At 43.9% G+C, this 13,859-nt stretch overlaps 1 protein-coding gene across 1 annotated transcript in view; it reads left to right on the forward strand.

The window, feature by feature from the left end:
• Positions 1 to 13,859, forward strand: part of GLCCI1 (glucocorticoid induced 1) — a 77,212-nt gene that overhangs the window by 36,471 nt on the left and 26,882 nt on the right. The window contains exons 3-4 of the mRNA XM_019533804.1: positions 2,906 to 2,992; positions 9,746 to 9,862. Coding sequence (XP_019389349.1) covers positions 2,906 to 2,992; positions 9,746 to 9,862 — 204 coding nt within the window. The remainder of the gene's footprint in view (positions 1 to 2,905; positions 2,993 to 9,745; positions 9,863 to 13,859) is intronic.

Genomic DNA, 13,859 nt, shown 5'->3' on the forward strand with positions numbered 1-13,859 from the left:
CCAAAACTGAACATGGTACTTCAGATGTGGCCTCACCAATGGTGAACAGAGGGGAAGAATCACTTCTCTTGACCTACTGGCAGCACACCTACCAATGCAGCCCAGTATGCCATTCGCCTTGGCAACAAGGGCACACTGTTGGCTCATATTCAGGTTATTGTCCACTGTAACCCCCAGGGCCTTTTCTGCAGAGCTGCTGCCCAGCCAGCCTGCCCGCCCCCAGCGTGTACTGGTGCATGGGATTGTTCCGTCCTCTGTGCAGGACTTTGCACTTGTCCTTGATGAACCTCATGAGATTCCTTTTAGCCCAATCCTCCAATTTGTCTAGGTCACTGAATTCTAGCCCTACCCTCCAGTGTATATCTACTACTCCCCCCAGCTGAGTGTCATCTGCAAAGTTGCTGAAGGTGCAGTGTATACCATCTTCCAGGTTGTTGATAAGACATTGAACAAAACTGACCCCTGGGGCAGTCCACTTGATACCAGTTGCCAACTAGATATGGAGCCATTGATTACTACTCTCCAAGCATGATGTTCCAGCCAGTTTTCTGTCCACCTTGCAGTCCATTCATCCAGCCCAGACTTCCTTAGCTTGCCTGAGAGAATTTTGTGGGAGACTGTATCAAAAACCTTGCTAAAGGTACATCTGCTGGTCTTCCCTCATCCACAGAGCCAGTCATCTCATAAAAGGCAATCAGGTTGGTCAGGCATGACTTGCCCCTGGTGAATCCATGCTGACTGTTCCTAATCACCTTCTCATCCTTGAGGATCTGCTTCATGATTTTTCCAGGGACTGAGGTGAGGCTCATGTGTTTGTAGTTCTCTGGATTCTCCTTTTTCCCTTTCTTTAAATATGAGTGCTGTTTGCCCTTTCCAATCATCCTGGACCTCTCTCGATCACTATGAGTTTTCAGAAAAGATGGCCAGTGGCTCTGCAATCATGAGCCAGCTCCCTCGGGTGCATCCTATCTGGCTCTATGGATTTGTACACGTCCAGCTTTTTTGAGTAGTCCCTAACCTGTTCTTTCACCACTGTTCTTTCTTTCTTCTCCTCCAACTGTGCTGCCTGGTGCAGTAGTCTGGTAGGTGACCTTGTCTGTGAAGAGTGAGGCAAAAAAGGCATTGAGTGAGCACATTAGTGCTTTCTGCATTCTCCATTACAAAGCTGCCTCCCCCATTCAGTAAGGGACCCACACGTTTTCTGGTCTTCCTCTTGCTACCCACATGTCTTGTAGAAACCCTTCTTGTTATCCTTCACATCATTTGGTAGCTGCAACTCCAATTGCACTTTGGCCTTCCTGATTTCAACCCTCCAGGGAGTAGTTTTCTTTACATGTGCTGTAAACCCCTGCTTACAAATACTTATGTTATACATCTACATCTCTTATTTAGTTAGTCTTTAAAGAGGAAATCTGCTTTGCTTTCTCATTTTTCAGGAATTAGATATGGGGTTGCTTGACTCTAAATTTGTGCTATTTCTATAATGTCCACATCAGTGGTTTTACCTTTTTCTTCAATCTGTGCAGACATGTAAGTCTGAATTCTGAGTTCTCCCACTGAGCTTACTGGGGTTATTTACATGTGTAAAGATAGTTGCATTCATAAATGTCAAAGGATTATGGCTTGGCTGTGTTTTACCCATGGCGAAGCATGAACCAACCATAGCCTTGTAAAGAATTTCAGTTAAAGACAAGATTACAGTACAGTAAAAGCTGAGTTATCCGGCACACTACAAGCCAGCATGCTTTGTTATCCAGCTTGTAAGGGGAAAAAGTGAAACCAAGAGTGCCCACCGTGGCACTCCCCGTTTCACAGGCCCCCCACAGCCTGGGGCATAGCAGCCTGCTCAGGTCCCCCCTCCCTGTCCCACAGGGTCTACAGGAGGGGTGGCAATGCAGCGGGAGGGGCAGTGACACCCCAGATGCGGTGGGACAAGCAGCTGCCCAAACAGGCAAAGGCACCTGTTTGGGCCACTCAGTTATCCGGCATACTTTGTTATCCGGCACCCTCCATTCACCCTGGGTGCCGGGTAACAAAGCTTTTACTGTATATTGGGAGAGTATAAGACCTCTAAAAAGAACCTAAATGATTGCTTTTTTGATTCAGTTTTTATATCTCTGAATACTTGTACTGCATCTAGTTTAAAGTAGTTCTAGCTTTTTCCTTTACCAGAATACCACACTGCTGTTGGAATACTTGAAAAAATACGTAAGTTAAACTTTGCAGTTGTGACTTATCTGTCAATTCGTCTTCTATCTATAAAATTAAATTGAGGAGAACTACATTTTTGCTTGCTTCTCACAAATATGGTATTACCTTGCGCTAGGGCTTTGTCTCCCTCTGCTGTCAGTTCTGCTTTTACTTGTCTGTTCAAGATATTATTGCCAGCATGTATTTTTTCTTTTCACTACAATTTTTTAAACTTCTCCTTTTTTAATCTAAGTTTCTGATATATACTTACAGCCTCAACAGATACTTAAGACTTTAGTGTGGAAACGCACCTCCAGGTATTGTGACCAGACTGCAGAAGCGTCTCTTTCATCTCCACTTGAGGGGGAAAAAAAAAAAAAAAAAAAAACCACCAAAAAACCCTTCAAATTTTTCTAACCTCTACAGTTATCACCCACTCTTCTGATCTGGGCAGTGGCAAATGAATCACAATATTGAGTGATACAGTTATCCATATTTTCACTTTTTTTTTGTCCTTTTTTTCCTTTTTATATGCATAGATTTTGAAGTGTGCACTGACATACATATGCAAAAATATCAAGTATTTTTAATATTGCTAAAAGATGAGGTGAATAAGTTGTGCCAGAGGCTGATGTTTTACGCTATAGCTTTGATATAATTATAAACTTGACAGCTGGCTGTCCTACCAAAACACATATTTGATCTTTATTCTTAGACACCTACCTGTTGGGCAGAAGAAGGATCAGAAAAGCGATCACATCAACGATCAGCTTCATGGGGGAGTGCTGATCAACTAAAAGAGGTGAGTTGTTTTGTGTGGCCATACTTGTATCTGTGGTACAAAATACATTTTAAATGTTTTGCACTACTGCTTTTAGCCTTCAAAGTCTGTGTACTTGCACTTTCTCCCATCTCCTGCTGATTTAACGAGGTTCAACTCTCATATCATAGAGGTGATTTCAGGGCTGTTGACTGCCAACCTTCTTTCTCAGGATGCATTTTTATTCCAGAAGTAGTGTAGAACTCAGCTCTAAGCTACTGAGAGATTGCCTTCCACTTGCCTGGAATACCCAGCTGGTACTGTCTGCTTTCCCTCGTTTCTTCATTTCTGCCACAGAATTAATGCAAAAGTAGTGACCAGGATTATAGCTCATTCTGAATTTGAAATCCCATATATGGTTCAGGATAGAGGAACCCCCTCATGTCCATGGTAGAAAGGGAAGTCTTTCTAGTGCAGAACTGATACAGCTGCTTGGAATATTGTTGAGTTGTAGGCATCCTGTTACTAGAAATATATAGACAAGGTAGAAGGAATTCAGCCAAAAATTAAATAGCTGTAGGAATTAAGTTGCAAGAAAACTTTAGGTATGAAAAATGTTCTTTGATCCATCTGAGAAGCAAAATTGCTTGGTCTTAAGTAGGGTACTTTCTGCTCTTACCCGAGGATTGTAGCCAAGTGCTATGGTTGGAGCTCTCTAGCTTGTCCTGTATCAGATAGTCGGGATAGTCTCCAGTCACTCCTTGCCAGGTAGGCATTACTGTTCTTGAATGTCAGCTTTCTTCACTCACAAGTGGTGAGTGCAGGATGCTGTCAGAATAGAATTTTCTCTCATTCCTATAGGTAACCAGTATTCTGAGGCCACTGCTCTGCTGGTCCACTTAGTCAGGGCTTGTGAGTAAGAGATGCAATGAAGGGGAGATTCTTTTTAGGATAAAAAGTTCAGCATTATGGAGGCAGTTAGATTAATTTGTTATAGGTGGGGAACCAAAGTACAGAGATTTAAGGTCAAATGTGTCTACCAGCGGTGGGGATCGAGTATGAAATCCTTTCAACTTATATTTTGGTGTGTATTTAGGTTTTGTATAGCACCATAGGCCTTTAAAACACAGGTGCATTGTCTTTTGAAATGATCATTTGACTACTTTTGCAAATTGAAACTCATTTGTCTCAAGGTGGATATCCAGAAAATGAGGGTGCACACTTATTATTGACCACTTCTGAAAATGTTTTAAGTTACTTGTGTAGCAATATAAAGGAACTCTGGGGGGAAAGGCTGAGAAAATCCTGGCTGTTGATGTTGTCTTGCTTAACTATAAGAGCATCCTTTTAATTCCTGCAATTCTTCCCAGTTTGAGAGGGGAAATAAGGCAGTGGTCTTGTGGCAAGCAGCTTCTTTTTTTGCAATACATCTTAATTAATCATTAGTATTGGTATCTTGAGATATCTAACACACCTTTCTTGTATGGGTTAATGAAGTAATTCAAATTTGTTGGGCTGGTGGTCAGGGGCTGCACCCCTCTTCCCCCCTCCTCCTCCAATTTGTACGCTGCATGGGCCGGATGGTGCAGTGGGCGTCCTCTATTTTTTCTGCTCCCCTCTCAAGCTGCACACTACTACTGCCCTGCACACCATGCCACATCATTCAGACAACTCTGCACTGGACAATGCAGCGTTTGTGGATTCCTCCTCAGTCGTGGGAGAAATGGGGCTGTGGGGTCCTCCAGCTTGGAGGCTGCTTCATACCAACCCTTGGGGGAAGGCCAGAGGAGAGAGGGTGCAGGAGCAGCACCTAGAGTAGTAAAAGGAGTGGCACCCACACTGGGAGCCTGGGGACCAAGGGGTAAATCTTTTAGGGACTGTGTGTGACCCAGAGGCTGTCAGTTGGACAGCTCTGAAGTAACCAATAACAGCCCTGACTTGTCATCCTCTTTGTGCCTTTAGAGGAGGATCAGAAATACTGCTGTTAGGTTCATAGGATCATAAGAAAGTAGGGAATCTCACAAGGCCCTTGCTCAAGACAGGGTTGTTCCTGAAATGGTCCCAGCCACCCCAGCATGTCTGTCCTACTCTTTAAAATTTCAGAGGATGAAAATTCCACACCTTTTTCAATATTTGACCATCCTCAGTCAAAAAGTTCCTCCTAATTTCCAACATAAATTTTCCACTGCTGCAGCTTGAAGCTATTGCTTCTAGTCCTGCCCCATATAGCCACAGCTAAGTCCATCTCCATCCTCTCTGTAATTACCCTTTAGGTGTTTGCGGACTGTTATCAGATTTCTCCTCAGCTTTCTCTTTGCCAGACTAAACAGCCCTAGCTCTTTTTTCAGCCTTTCCTCCTAAGTTTTGCTTCCTAGGCCCCTAATCTATTTTTCTTGCTCTCCACTGGAGTCTTTCCAAACTGTCCACATTATTATTGAGCTGTGGGGCCCAAAACTGGACATAGTATTCCAGGTGAGGCCTCACCAGTGCTGAATAGAGTGGACGAATCCCTTCCTTGTGATTTTTGTAAGTGACATGCTTCTCTTGATACAACCCAGAGTGCTGTTTGCCAACCCCCCCTTTTTTTTCCTGCGACAAAAGCAAATGATAAACTCCTATACAGCTTATGATCTGCTGTAACCCTCGCATCCTTCTCTGCAGTATGGCAACCTTGTCAGTTTTTCCCCAGGCTGTCTTTGTGTGTGCAATGTGTTGTGTCCCAAGTGCAAGGCATGGCACTTGTCCTTGTTGAATCTCATCTGATTGATCGCAGACCACTTCTCTAGTCTGTACAGATCATTCCGGATCCTAACTTTGCCCTCCACACACAGATGTATCACATCCACAGTTCTCTCATGCAACGAACCTTTCACTTCTTCATAGAAGGTTTATGGGGTTGGTCAGGCATGACTGACTGAGTGAATCCATGCTAGCTGTCCCTGATTACTGTGTTCTACTCCAGATGCTTCACAATAGATTCCTTGATGACCTTGCTGCATGTTCTTTCCGACTGTTGGGGTCAGGCAGGCTGGTCTCTGATTCCTTAGATCCTTCTTCCTTTTCTTAAAGACAGGTACTGTATTTGTCCTTTTCCAATCCTCTAGGACAGGGGTTCCCACAGTTCTTATGCAAAAAGCAGTCCAGCAGTCGCAGCCGACCACGGCCAGAATTTCCGGCCGGAAGATGGGTAAAGATTCCCCCACCCCCGGGTAGGAGGGTGGGCCAAAACCTGCGTTGCTGTGGGCCCTGCAGAAGCAGCCACAGTCTCTCTGCCTGGCTCTGGAACTGCAGTTTGCTGGTCCACTGCCACTTTGGGTCCAGCCTTCTTTACCCCACCTGGGGTAACCTGCTGTGTGCCAGAAGGCAAGTGGCACAGGCATTCCACTAGTTGTTGTGCGCCACCGCTAGTTGTTCCCAGGGAACCAAATGTCCACGCTTGTGTGCACGTGGCCCTGAAGTGCATCTCATTTGGGCTTATTGATTTGAAGCCTCTAGCTTCGGAAATCCTTACCTGTTCTCCCACTACTCTAGGCCAAGGGTGCTCAACATCTGGCCTGTGGAGCCTTGGAATCCATCTTCCAGGGCTTCCCCCAGGTCAGAAAATTTGGCAGTAGGGGAGCAGTGGCCATTAATACAGCAGCCCCCACCTCCACTGCCAAACTCCTAAATCCAAGCCCTGTATGGCTCGTTGGAGCCTGGCTGTACTACACCTCACCTCCCCTGTGGACCTGGCCATGCTTCCTTTCCCCTTCTGGGCTGGGTTAGGTCTGGGTTTCCCCCTTCCATGTGGCCAGATGGTGCCCACTGCCCACTGTGTGCCTGTCCTGGTTGCTGCATAGGGACCACTGGCCAGATCCAGCCTATGGATAGATCGGACACTCTCCACCAGGCCTGCAGAGGAGGAAGGTAGAGCACCACTGCTCCAGGCTTGTTTGTCTCCTTCCCTGTCTTTGCTGATAACTGTGATGATCATAGCTGTCGCTATTTGTGAAGACTGAAACTAAAAGAAGCATTAAACAAATACTTCAGCCTTCTTTGCATGCTTTTTCTTCTGCATGTTTTTTTAATTGCATGCTTGCTAAAAATGGATTCTTTTGGATGCAATTCCACGTCCTGAAAGGGAGTTTTTTCTTAACGATTACAAATCTTGATTATTTTAGCTCTCTGAGTGTGGTGGCTTCTTCCCTGACCTGTCTAGTCTGAACCTATCTCAATTCTGTCTTTACTGTCTTCCTCATCCTAGTTCCCTTGCCAATGCTATTTCCTTTTCCTGGGATGGTTGGGCTCCTTTTCCCAGTGTACCTCAAGTACCTTGACCTGCCAGGCCCAGTTCTTTTTTCACATTCTAGCACACCCAGACCCAGTCTACTAGTTTCTCATCTGTTCTGCTTTGATAGCTGTTTATCAGTCTCTCCCTGTTTTTTCTCTCTCTGCCACCAACTTCTGCTCAGCTTCTTTACGCAGTTACTTCCAGTCTCTGCTATGTCTTTTGTTGTCTCTCTTGCATTCAAGGTATTCTTCTTTCTTCCTCCAGCCTGCTTGCTACTTAATGAATGGGAATCTCTAATAAAGAGAGAGTTTCCCTTTTCTTAGCTCTTGTACTTGATATCCATAGCTGTTAGGAACAGCAGTTACAAGGGTTAATCCATGCTTAGTAGGAGTGTGTGAAATGGGCTTTATTCAATTGGGATTCGGCCCAAACCGGGGACAGTGATTTGATTCATTGATTCGGATCACTGTCCCCAATTTAATGTGGCCAAATCAGAATCTGAAGTTTCGATGCTGATTTGGAGAATCAGAGATTCAGCCACAGACACAATTTTTGTTGTTGGTTTTTTTTTGTTTTTTTTTTTCCTAAAAACCTTGAGGTACCAGGCATGGCTCATGACCGCTGTGATGCTGAGTCGGATGGAGCATCTCATAGGAGTGTGGGGGGCTCCCCTTATGCTCGGTGGCAAACCCAGAAGTGGACCGGAAGTACTTCTGGTCCACTTCTGGGTCTGCCACTGAGTGCACAGGGGCTACCCCCGCACCCCACCCGGTTTGGTGATTGGCTGCTGAGCATGCTTCTGTGGGACTCTCCATCCACCCCACCATCACAGCATTCATGAGCTGCCTGGTTCCTTGAAGTATGTAGAAAAAACATTTAAAGATGTGTCTATATCTGAATCGATTTTGTGGGTTCCAGTTCAGTCTGGAGAGATTAAAGGGTCTCCCGATTCTATTCGGAGATTCGGCCACGGTATTGGGCCGAATCTCTTGCCGAATCAAATTGGGGATTGAAGCTTCACACAGCACTAATGCTTAGCTTGTGCAGGATTGGATAAGGAGCTTGCTCAGTACAGATATAGTTGCTCGAGATTTTAACTGTCAGACTCTAATATGTTTCTGTTAAGTACATGCAAACTACATTTTTATAACTTTATAATTTGACCAGATTTACATAACTTTCACTAGAACAGCAGAATGCACGTTCCTGACCCAGGCTGTGCCATGCTGACTTTCAAACCCTTGCTCCCAAATATGGGATGCTTGAGCTTTCCAGTAAAACAGTTTTTTAAATAAGATTTTTTTAACATATCTGCAGTGGTCAGTTCTCTAAACACCACTCCAGACATGGGCAGATTCCCCAACCTGAAAATTATAGCCTGAATGGTTAAAATGTGGTTCAAAGTTGTTAGCAACAAGAAACAAGGAACTACAGTACTAGAGGAAAGTATAAACTCTGCTAGGCAACTGCTTATTATGAAAAATGTAATGCCACTTTGCATTTGGATTTTTAATTGTGTTCCTTAGGTGCTTGGCTGTAAGCAAACAGATAGCTGTTTACATTTTTCATGCTTTGAGTGGCCAGGTTAGTTTCTGGTTTTTTGTTTTGGCAATTATTATGTTAATTTTTAGCTTTTTGATTTGACAGGTACTGTGACCTAAACAAATATTTGTAAGCAGATTTTTTTAAACTAGTTTTGGTAAGAGATGGGTGTGTAATGTTATGTATGTTTAAATTAGTTGGTGATAGTGTTGGAGAGCTCTAACTGAAGAGTAAAATCAGTATGTGCATGAAGCATTTTAGGAGGCATTTAAAACTATTTTATTGAATATATAGATAAAAGACCCCAAAATTAAGCACCTGCACTCTGTAGTCACCAGAAAATGGCCACTTAAACTGGTGTACTCTTGAATTAATGCCTGAAATATAAAGTAGGATACTGTTTTTCTTAAAATACTTGAGTAATATCATTAATACTAAAACAGAAAAGTAAGGGTTTTGTTTTTTCCCCTTCTGTTCTGGATCTTAGACAGTCTGTTGATTGAGGAAAAGTATGTAATCTGCAGGTAAATTCTGGTGCTCATGCGCCAAGAAAGTCATCAGGCATGCTCCTATATAAAATGCTTTGGAAAATGAGACTCTTTTTTTTTTTTCCCCCCTTACAGCCACAGTGCTGCTTTATATGTAAAGGTATAAAACAAGAGTAGCTTCTCAGGGTGATAGGGCAACCCCAGTGGCGTGACACTGTTGCTTATTAAGCCACTCGATTTTAAATTAAAAAAAAAAAAGGATTTAAAATGCAAATCCTGCATGTGTCATTTTTGTTTGGCAGTTAATCTATACTCGCATGTGCCATCTAGTGTCCCACTTGCAAAGGTGCTGAGGTTCCGCATCTGATCATGGAGGTCACCCGCTGGAAACTAAACTTTGCAAGTGACCCTTAATAAAATGGGAGTTGTATGCCTCTTTGTATAAGGAGTTGTCTGTGTCAAACCTCATCTTATTTTCATTTTGCCTCTTTTCAGCAGATTGCCAAATTGAGGCAGCAGCTCCAACGCAGTAAACAGAGCAGTCGTCATAGTAAAGAGAAAGAACGTCAGTCTCCTCTCCATGGCAACCATATAGCAATCAGTCAGACTCAGGTAAGCAGGCCCTGTTTATATCAGCGGTTACTCTCTTCATCAGAACTGAGCAAATATACTTTTGTCTTTTTCAATTTGACTTTTCCTTCTTTTGCATTTTAAGTAATGTTAGAAAAGCTAAGCAGGGTATACCATGGTGCAGTGTGGGGACCCCATGCTTTCTATCAAATAAAAAAAGCATGATCCAATGCTTTTTATCAAGTGACAGAAAGAACTGAAGTGATAACAGCTGAAAAGTTCAGGAAGCATTTGGAAGTAGCTGTTTAAAATCTCTTCTGTATGGTAAGCAGTAGCAAAGATTTCAGGGGGTGAGCTGGAGAGTCTGCTTTATCATCTTACCACTGTCTGACCACTGCCAGTTAATAAACTGAGAATGCTAAATCCTTCTGGCAGTTCTGGACTTCCTTGAAGTTCTGTTGCCTTCAAAACCAACCTTTTATAGAGACCCCTTTTTAAAATCTGCCATTCTTACAAAATATGTGTATCCACTACCTGTCAGTAGTGGGAACAGCATCTCAAGGAGGGCTGAGACATCCCTAGGTACTGTTGCCCTTTATCATTTTGGATTACTGCCAATGAGATGTTTGGAACTACTAGTTCCAGGGATAGCTTTTTCACAGACAGCTGAAGTCCTCACCTTACGTATCCTTAGGACTGTAAAAGGTCCCAGAAATAGGGTGGACCTATGGCCCATTTTGCCAGGACACTGCTAGTTTGACTGTTTTTGCTGCAAAGAAAGCCACCTGTTGGCTTGTATTCAGCTTCTGGCCTACTGCAACTCCCAGGTCCTTCTCTGCAGAACTACAGCCTACCTAATTGTTCTTCAGTCCATGTGTATATCAGTAAGCATGGTGGCACTCTTCTATGCCACCTTTTGGTCTTAGTGCTGCTAAAAGTTGTATGCAGTGGTGGATACATCCTCTGGGTCTTTAGAACATCTGAGTGGATATTCATAAGGCAGGTCTCCCTAATTCAGAAGTGGGAGATCAAGAACTTGCATCCTGCAGAGCATCTTCTCAGACCAAGGCCTCCAGAGATCAAAAAGATGAGCAATGAAAAAAAGTGTTGCATCTTCGGTCCTAGTGAGGCACCTTCCCTGTCTAACATCTTCCTAATTCTGTAGACAGTCTTTTGTTTGTCTTTTGTGTGTGTGAAACTGCCATACGTCTTCCCACTTACTCTGCTGATTCCCAGGAGATTGGAAAGACTCCACATGGCTGATTTTCTGCTGGTTCTAGCTGGATGAAGCAGTTCTCATTTCTAGGCCTACTTTCCATGTCTTTGTGGAGTTCCAAGATCCTGTTGTTGTTCCCAGACCTGCTCTGCAAAGGCTGGGTGAGGGGATACTTCTCCCAGATATGAACTCCCTCTGTCTAATACTATAGGTGTAAGATGGCTCTTAATGACTGAGCAGACTTGCTCCTGTTGAAGATTTAATAAACAATTGAAGGTGGGGCTGTACAAGACAAACTTGTCTGGCTAAGAGAACCAGGTTCTTGGCTTTGTGTGAAATTTCATTGACATTAGGGCTGGAAGGGACCTCGGAAGATCATAGAGTCCAGCCCACTGCCCTAGGGGCAGGAAGTCAGCAGGGGTCATAGGATCCCAGCAAGATAAACATGCAAATTTCTCTTGAAGGCGTTCAGAGTAGGTGCTTAGACCACCTCCGGTGGCAGTCTATTCCAGACCTTGGGGACTCAGACAGTAAAGAAGTTCTTCCTTATGTCTAGCCTCAAACAGTCCTGGAGGAGTTTGTGACTGTTTGACCTTGTCATCCCTTGGGCACTCTGGTGAACGGACATTCCCCAGAATCCTGGTGAGCACCCCATATAAATGTATAGGCAGCCACCAGGTCATCCCTGAGCCTGTGCTTTTTCAGGCTGAAGAGTCCCATGGCTCTCAGCCTGTCATCATAACGCCTGTTCTCTTGTCCTCTGATCATGTGTGTGGCTCTCCTCTGGACTCTCTCAAGGTTCTCCACATCCATTTTGAATTGTGGAGCCCAAAACTGGACATCGGCCTCACCAAGGCCAAGTAAAATGGGAGAATGATGATGTCCTGGGATTTGCTTGAGAAGCATCTATGGATGCAAGCCAGTGTTTTGTTCGCTTTACTAACCGTAGCATCACATTGAAGGCTGATGTTCATCTTGTGGTCAACCATGACCCCCAAGTCCTTTTCACCCATAGTGCTAGCCAGCATAGCACTGCTGAACCTATAAGCATGCCGTGGGTTTTTCTTCTCAAGGTGGAGAACCTTGCATTTTTTGATGTTAAACACCATCAGGTTCTCGTTTGCCCATTTCCTGAGCCTGTCCAGGTCAGCCTGGATCTCCCTCCTGTCCTCAGGTGTGGACACTTTACCCCAAAGTTTGGTGTCATCGGTGAACTTGGCCAGTCCACTTCTGATACCAATGGCCACACCGTTAATGAAGATGTTGAATAGTGTTGGCCTAAGGACAGAGCCTTGAGGGACCCCAGTGGTCACAGCGCACCACGATGATTGACTTCCATCAGCTACCAACCATGGAGCCAGTTCCCCAGCCAGTGGATTGTGGTGAAGCTGAGGCCATAGTTGGCCAGTTTTTTGCCAAGAGGTGATCATGGGATACCAGATCAAACGCTTTTTTGAGGTCAAGATATACAACATCAATCACTTCTCTTTTCTAGGTGATAGGTAAGAAGAAATCTTTCTTTCATTGTAGGATCTCAATTCCAGCAGTACAAAACTGTCTTTTGGATTTGTTACTGAGTTTGCTCAGGGATGTTGCTTATGCTTACCCTTCCCCATCCCCATTCCCTCTTGCATTTATTCATTTCTAAAAGACCAGTCTATTTTTAATTGACTAGAAGTGCTGGAGGCCCTAGGGTATTCTCAGAAATGAGGAACCTGGGCCCTCCATAAGATCTAAATTTAGTCCCAAGAACCCTGATGCACCTGATTATTTGAATCCAAAAATGCTTGTTCACTTCTGCCCGTAAAGGTAGCTTTCTTGGTAGATGCCATTTTGACTGGCAGGGTTGGAGAGATCCAGGCACTAAAGGCAGATCCTTGGTATACGGGCAACCCTTGCTTAATGGTGTTTCACTTAGTGCTATTTTGCTATAACACTCATTTAAAATTGATAGCTGATTTCACTTAGCATTCAGCAAGTTTTGTTATAACACTCACGGTCACCATCTTGGGTCATTAAAAACGATTGTGGTCACCATCTTGGGTGGTCAGATACTTTCGGTTTTGCTTAATGCTAGTTTCACTTAATGCTCTGTTTTTCAAGAACCAATTAAGAGCACTAAATAAGGGTTCCCTGTGCTATATTCTTCCCAGATAAAGGTCTCTGGACTCATTCCAAGTTTCTGGCCAAAGTGATCATGGAGTTCCAGTAAGACAGCAAATGCACTTCCTGGTGTTCTTTCCAGAACCTTAGTTCTTCAGAGAAGAGGCATTGTGCTGTATAAAATGATAAAAGGGCTTTCTTTTTCTAAGCACAAAGAACCAAAGGCTTTCAATCTTCACCCAGAGGCTGGGTGGGTATTGGACTGTGGGTCAAGGTAGAGCCTACAGTAAAAGTTTAAAGCTTTTTACCAGTGTTCAAGTAACATTGGTGGCCTCCTTCAAGAATTCCTTCTTTTTTAGGCATCTTAAAAAGACATCTGGAGCGTCAGTCGCTTCTTGCTGAGTCTTCGTTGAAGCTTCTAGATTTGCTGCAGTGATCTGAGACGTTGTCATGCAATTGTTCTCTACCCTAGACTCCTAAAACCCATCCTCAGGTGAATGGGGCATGGTTTTAAAGTTATCTATGCTAAAACACTAATACAGGAAGTAGTGAAAGGAGAAAGAGAAGTTACTTTTAGTAAGTGGAAGTGTTACTTGCATACACATTGGGTGTATCTACACATGCTATTAATCATTGAATCATAGAAAATTAGGGTTGGAAGGGACCTCAGAAAGTCATCTAGTCCAACCCCCTGTTCAAAGCAGGATCATCCCCAACTAG

The sequence above is a fragment of the Crocodylus porosus genome, unplaced genomic scaffold (assembly GCF_001723895.1).
Source record: "Crocodylus porosus isolate Cpor-Errol unplaced genomic scaffold, CroPor_comp1, whole genome shotgun sequence".
NCBI classification, from domain to species: domain Eukaryota; kingdom Metazoa; phylum Chordata; order Crocodylia; family Crocodylidae; genus Crocodylus; species Crocodylus porosus.